Consider the following 7,301-nt stretch of genomic DNA (forward strand, 5'->3'; position numbering starts at 1 on the left):
ACTGAGGTATTTACCATTATCATGCTTGTTTTAGAGATAAGAGACCTGGAGCCCAGAGAGGTTCTGTAGCTTGCCCAAGGTCACACAGCAAGCAAGTGGCTCTATGGGATTTAAACCTATGGAGTCTGTTCTAATGCTTGTGCTGTCAATACTTTGCTGCTTCACCGGTAGGAGTATGGGTCCAATTCCTGCCCTCTTTGAGAAACCGATTTTGAGCCAATGGCAGGTGCGGTTTGGTGGGAATCGCAGAATGAACAGGAGAAAGACAAAGCCGACGTCCCCACGCAGATGCCCAGAGCAGCCCGGGCAGCGCAATGGTTGGGAATGTCGCAACCCCGAGTCTGATATTCCTTGTCAACTGTAAGCAACAGTGTGATTTTACGTAGAGCGAGAAATAGCCCTGCAAGTATCGTTTATAGCAGGCTTTGTGTCTGTAGAGCAGAGGGAAGAACAGGTGGTAATGGCGGAAGGCTAGCGACAACCGGAGACTTCGTGCAGAACACAATGCCAAGGGAGAAAGCTTTGTGGGCTCTTCAGTGAAGGGCAGAGAGAGAAGACTCACGCTGTTTTCCTTCTCCTTTTCCTGCAGGGCTCTCTCCGGAAGGCATGGTGAGTTGCATCAGATTATCCTTTGGTACTGGTGGCTGCCACAGGGGTCTAGTTAATTCTACAGCAGCTGGGAAGAACAGGCCCTTGGCCTGCTTCCTGCGTGTGTGTCTGCACTGGCCTGGTGACAGCGCGGCTTAGGAGGGAGGGTCGGCTTCCTGGTGGGAAGAGGCAAACTAGCCACAGCGGCACAGTCCTCTCGTCAGTAACTGGACCACGGGCATTGCCGGGCTCAGGATGGGCCCTGGACATCGGCGGGGCAGTCACGCTCTAAGTGCGTTCCAGAAGTAAAGAGGTATACGTACACACTCGGGACAGTCCAGCCTCCCCCTCAGTCCGGTCCTTCTGGAAGCCGTCTTGTCCCTCTTTCCTCATCACGCGTCCTACCGCTCCGGCTTCCCAGAACTTTGCATTTGTTTATACAGTCTGTGAATGTTCGAGACCTCAGTCACCCCTCTGGCAGTCCCAGATTTACCCATCGGTGCAAGAGCAGGAAAAGGCAGGCCCCAGGACCACCAAGCTTCCCAGCCCCAGGTCCCTCCTGGACATTCTTCTCATTCCCTGCCTCCGATCCTATCCACTATTTTCCCTCTGAGTTCAGAGAGCCTGGGGGCTACAGCAGGGAGAGCAGGGGGCAGGGGGCAGGGCTTTGCTACTTTCTATGACCCCATATTTACTGTGGATAATGTTTGCCATACCCCAATAATGCTAATAAACTCAGATCAGCAGATGTGCTTCAAAGTTTACAGAACACATGCACATACTTTCTTCTCTTTCATCCCTATAACACTCCTGGGGGAGGTTTTTTTCAGCTGGCATTTTACAGAAGAAGAAACTGAGGCACAAGGGTTGAAGTGACTAGATCACTCAAGAGCACACATTCTATCCCGGGGCTCCCAGGCTCCCAGTCCAATCATCTGAGCACTCTACCACGATGTTTGCCGTGGCTATCATGGGTTTGAAAATTAGGGGGTGAAGTGATTCGATGTTTGGATAACATTCTGCCTCCAAAAAGCTTCAGAAACATGACTACATCATGATGTAGTGGATATAAATAGTGAAGGGAAATGACCAATCTCAAGTCAAACTGCCTGACAGATGCCCCCAGCCCCAGCCCAAAAGAGGGTTGATGTAGACAGTGGAAAGAGAAAGAGAGAGAGAAAGCCCCAAGCTAAGAATCAATCCAGAATCTCTGCCCCAAACCCAGCTTCCAGAGTTCCAGCATTGCTTCACACACTGAAGAATTCCTGCCTGTAGTTGATGGTATGGCCACCTTGGCTGGGCCCTGGGGTGGGCTTCTCCACCAGGAAGCAGGTCTTTGCTCCACTTTACCTTTTACTGTTTTTCCAGAACGTGATGCCTTTGACACCTTGTTTGACCACGCACCAGACAAACTCAATGTAGTGAAAAAGGTGAGCAAAAGGTGCCTGGGAGGGAGGGGAGGGAGGGAGGGAGGGGAGCGAGGTGCAACCAAACGTTAGAACCCACGCCGGGAGCTCGCCTGCTTCCTGAAACTGGTGTCCTCACCAGCTCTCTGCAAACTCGGGGCTTTCCCACCCAGGTAAGTGGTGTACGCTTTACATCCCTGTTCCCAATGGGTTCCTTATCTACCCCCTTCTTCTCCCATCAGGATGACAGTGTCTCCTGGGGGTTCTGAGACTACGAGCACCCTGTCTTCCCATCCACACTGAACCCTTGGCCAACCAGGCCTCCTCCCTCACACCTCCCTCCTCCCCAGGCACAGGGACCTGCCCCTAGGAAGGTCTAGAAGGAGGGACCCAGTGAGGTTATTTCTTCTCTGGCCCCCCAGCTGGGGCTAGGACACTGCACCTGTCATTCTGCCCTCTCGGGACTTGCTGCCCCTTTCACAGCCCTGAAACTGGCAATTTGAATCACATAGTGCCTGGGATCACAAAGTCTGGGGGCTGTCCTTTCTTGTGAACTCAAGGAGCTTTGCAGAAGAGCCTCATCGGCTGCTCATTTCACTCAGCTCAGCAGTGATCCCTGGCTAGCACGCTCAGCTGGGCCATGTCCTGCGTTATCACACTGCTCCTTGTCCTCACAGTAGAGTCACAGAGGTGGCCTCCAGGGTCTGACACTGGCAAGAGTCTCCATCTTCATGCCCGACGTGTGCTTCTCTTTTAGACACTCATCACTTTTGTGAACAAGCACCTGAATAAACTGAACCTGGAGGTCACAGAACTGGAAACCCAGGTGGGTGACAGCCCTGAGTGCAGCCACTGTTCCAGGTACCCCATCCGTGCACAGCCAGGATGGCTTTCCATACTGATCCTGAAGCTTTCCCAGGAGGGAGGTGGATTCTGTTCTGCTCAGAGGGGTGAACTGCATGGAATGCTGATTTTTTTCTAATTTTTTATTTTGAAAAGTTGCAAGAATATTCTCATGAATACCCATATACTCTTCACCCACATACACCAGTTGTTAGCATTTGGCCACATTCGGGGTCTGTTTCTCTCCCTCCACCCCGAAATACTTCAGCACACATCTCTAAGAATGAGGATGCTGTGAAATAATCACATTACAAGGATCAGATTCAAGCAACTGTAACGTCAAGATGATAATCTATTTAGGTCGAACCACATAAAGTCGTGGATATTTGACTACTTTTGACAATATCATTGGAGTCAAAGAAACATGGGTGTCTTAATATTCTCAGGCTGCTTTTAACGGTCACGTCTCTTTAGTCTCTTTTTAATATAGAACAAATCCTCAGCCTTTTTTTTTTTTTTTTTTGCATGACATTGACATTTTTGAAGAGTGTGGGCCATTAGGGTCATAGGATGTTTCTCAATTTTTTTCCCTCATGACTAGATTCAGGTTATGCATGTTCAGTGGTGGGTCCACCCCAGGAACACTGTGCTCTTCTCAGGCACTTTGTCCATTAGGCCCAATCCTGGTGACAGTAACTTCGGTCACTTGGTTAGTCTCCACCAGATTCCTCTACCGTAAAACTCCCTCTGCCCTTATAATTAATCATTATCAGGTGGTACTTTAAGACCGTATAAGGCACCCTGTTTCCCAACCCTCTTTTGTCTGCAATGAACTTCTTAAGTATGGTTTTCGTTTGAGGACGTGGGCCCCTCCTGTTAGGTAAGGCAATTCCCAGGTCTGTCACTGAGCTCTCCCCGACTGTGCGGTGTCTGTACTCTATAAAGTGAGCTTTATCTACTCTTTTGGGAGACAGGGAACCCTCTGGAAAAGTGATGCACCCTCGAGAGGGCTAGAATGAGTTCTGGAATTCCCACTTCCGTTTTCATGGGTAAGGAGTGTTCGGAGAGGGAGCCTCTGCCAGGCATGATTGGGGTCCGTCTGCAGGTTCAACCACCACGTCATCAGAACCAGCAGTCAGGGATGGGAAGGTCTAGGTCAGTGGCACTCAGAGTTCTGAGTAACCCTGACCCTAACCCAGGGTTCTCCCTTAAGTAGACAGATTAGATTCTTTTATTCTCAATCCATTCCAGCCACCACCAAAAAGAGGCACAGTTAACTAGTTCCGTGGGAGGGCCTTGATTCTGACATAGATGCTGGGGTCTGCTCTCCCACTATCTTCCCTGGTATGGCCTGGGATGAGTCAGGCTTGGCCCTCCCCCTGGAATTGAAGTCCAGCTGAATGGATGCAGGGAGGAAGCTGCTCCTAGGTCAAGTCCAAGACCAGGCAATACACCCATCTTAAAGGCTGGGTCACAGGCCCACCAGTGGGTCATTCAGCAGAGTTCAGACAGTGGGTCCAGCCCACGTTCCAGGCGGTTGTGTCTAGTTTTAAGTTCCTTGAGATGATTCCAAGAACTCTGACCTCTTAAGAACTGTTTAGCAACTGGGATTTATGCCCATAACGATTTGGGGGCCCCACCTCCTTTAAAAGGTTCTCTAATTTCAAGTATGCATCTGACCTCTAGATCTTTGTTCAGGCCATCCTGTACCCCTGGGAACACCTACTCATCCAAGCGTCCTCCATCCCCAGGCCGCCACTGCCTCCATGAAGCCCACCCCAGTTGCCCAGCTCACACTCTCCTTGCCCTCCCATCAGCAGAAGACCTGCACCTCCCACTTAGCCCAGGAGTCCACTGCCCCTCAGACCAGGTTCCCAGCTGCCCTTGGTGCAAGGGACCAGGCTCTAAGCCTCTTGCTGTGGCCCTCAGCACACAGTCTGCTTTGTCACTAAGAGCCAGGGAGTTGTATCCTGATTGCATAGCTGTCTTCCCAGATAGTAATAGCAATAGTTACTGTTTAGTAAGTGTTGCCTACATGCCGAACGGTGTTCTAGGCGCTCTACGCGTATTACTCAGTTTATCCCCCTGACAACCCTACAGAGTAGTTACTATGCAATCATCACCCCCACTTCACAGATGAGAAAAATGAGGCAAGGTTGCATAACTTTCTCAAGTTACACAGCTGGTAAGGAGGACAGCTGGAGGCCTAGCTCCAAAGCCCACGTTCGCACAGCTACACTGTGCTGCGTCTCAAACAGCAATAAAGTACGCGGTGAAACAGGAGAACGCCCAGGCCTACAGGACACTAGACTTCTGTCCCTGTTGACAAAGCAGAAGTCACCCTGCCATGGGTCTTGGACCCCCTTTCCCTCCCCCGCTGCCCCACCCTAGCTACGCCTGTTCATCCCTCAGCTCTCCATTCGGGCAGAGCCACCTCCAGAAGCCTTCCCTGTCGTCTTCAGTGGAGGGCGAGGACCTCTGTCACTGTCACACAGGCCAACGTGCTTCCCTCCATCAGAGTGGCTGCTGCCTTTCCTCCGCATTGTCTCCCCGCTAGACTGGAGCTCCTCGAGGGCAGGGGCCGCACCTGACCTATCTCTGCGGTGCCCGGGCCAGATCAGGGCTGGGTACAAGGTCAGTGCTCAGGACATGCTAGAGCCGCTGAAACCAGGCCCACGGGCGGTGGCTCCGTGCGGGGCCAGCCAGATGTGGGGTGGGCCTGCCGCAAAGCAGGCCTTCCTGCCTCAGGCCACCGTCCCTCACCCCGGCCAGCAGCCTGCCTGGGGAGGTAGCCTTCGGGGCGCTGACACGGCGACGGATGAGCCCGCCCGGAGAGGTCTTGCCTGGGTGCTCCGGGGCCCAGTGCCTTCAGCTGGCCTTCTCCCTCCAGTTTGCAGATGGGGTGTACCTGGTGCTGCTCATGGGGCTCCTGGAGGGCTACTTCGTGCCTCTGCACAGCTTCTTCCTGACCCCAGACAGCTTTGAACAGAAGGTAAGGGGACGGGACCTGAAGGGAGGCCCCCAGCCCACGTCCCAACTCCCCCGCCCACACCTCTGCTGGGGCCATGCGGGGAAAAGGCAGCGGCTTCCCATCCGCCCAAGCCTTCGGCAGTTGGATACGGGCCGGTTCTGAGGAACCGCTGAGCTGGGACGGAGCTACCTGCAGACTCCTGAGCATCGGGAACAGCTCTCCCTTTGCTTTGTGGTCCGGCCCTGGCCCCCTAGCTGTACGCGCGTGCCGGGTGCACAACCCAGCCTCATCTCTCCCCAGACAGGACAGGGAAGGTGCCTGCAAGGCTGGCCAGACCTGAGGCTCACGCTTAGCCTGGTTCTGATGCCTCTCACGGGCCGCCCCAGCCTGCCCGCTAGGCAAAGGACATTTGGTCCGAAGCAGAAACCGCTCTCTGCCTCTTGAACACGTCTTGCCATCTGATCCTTCCAACTGTGCGCACTCAGATCCCTAAGTTTCACGTCCTGGCAGTTAACACGGGAACACAGTAGGACAGAAGGATCTTGAACTTTACAGCAACGTTTCACCAATAGCCAGCTGGGACCAGCCAGCTCACACTCGGCACGGCCTGCCCATCTTGGTAGCTTTGTCTCTCCTTCACATTAGGGCCCCATTTTTACCTGGCCTGTGCCCCTCTGGCTGTAGTGCCGGCTCCTTCGCTTCCCAGTGTCAGGAGCTGGGAGCCCCAAGGGTCCAGGAATCCGGGCACAATGACACGGGCACCACATTTCTCTTTCCAGGTATTGAATGTCTCCTTTGCCTTTGAGCTCATGCAAGATGGGGGATTGGAAAAGCCAAAGCCACGGCCAGAAGGTACTCTGCTCTTCCCTGGGTTTGTGACAGGACGGAGAGACCCCGTCGCTGCACATGAGTGTTCAGGGTCCTGGGCAAGATCGTATTTGACGTCAGGGGAAGGGTTTCTTCTCTGAGGTCTTCTTTGCCGTGTGTCTGGGGAGGTGGGACAGGGCATAGCTGCTCAGTCCTAGAGATCCTCTGTGAGCTGCCGATAAGGATCCCCGTGCATGGGATTGTGGGGGAGGGGCCACAGGAACTGCCCCGTGCCTAGTTTCCAGGTTCTTCTGTCCCTGGACCGGGTGCTGACCTGTCACATAGCTGTATCCCAGCCAGGCAGGGGGAGATGCAGGAGTCCTCGCCGGCAGCTCTGCTCGCAGCATAATTGCCTCTCCTGCTCTTTGCTCACTCCAACTTTGCCGAAAGAGGAGCCCTGATTTGTTGGGTTCAGATTGCAAATATGAGACTGAATAAAAATGCAGAAGGAACAGACTGCTCCAGCAGCCCTCCCGTGCTCATACTTGGAGCTGTGTGCATTTGTGCATATGGGAGGCTCGTCTCTCCTGGGAGTCTTCTTGGTCGGACGATTATTGACTTACTGACTGAAATATTCCATTTTATCAGCGCTGGTGAGTCAACACTGTGTTGCAGATAATTTTCTG

The 7,301-nt window shown here is 53.3% G+C and overlaps 1 protein-coding gene across 1 annotated transcript in view; it reads left to right on the top strand.

Moving 5' to 3' along the window:
- PARVA (parvin alpha) overlaps positions 1-7,301 on the top strand; it is a 162,310-nt gene that overhangs the window by 144,871 nt on the left and 10,138 nt on the right. Inside the window, exons 8-12 of the mRNA XM_045796503.2 lie at positions 590-609; positions 1,957-2,018; positions 2,752-2,820; positions 5,728-5,829; positions 6,588-6,660. Coding sequence (XP_045652459.1) covers positions 590-609; positions 1,957-2,018; positions 2,752-2,820; positions 5,728-5,829; positions 6,588-6,660 — 326 coding nt within the window. The remainder of the gene's footprint in view (positions 1-589; positions 610-1,956; positions 2,019-2,751; positions 2,821-5,727; positions 5,830-6,587; positions 6,661-7,301) is intronic.

The sequence above is a fragment of the Ursus americanus genome, chromosome 24 (genome assembly GCF_024610735.1).
Source record: "Ursus americanus isolate L20-20 chromosome 24, mUrsAme1.1.p, whole genome shotgun sequence".
Classification (NCBI taxonomy): Eukaryota; Metazoa; Chordata; class Mammalia; order Carnivora; family Ursidae; genus Ursus; species Ursus americanus.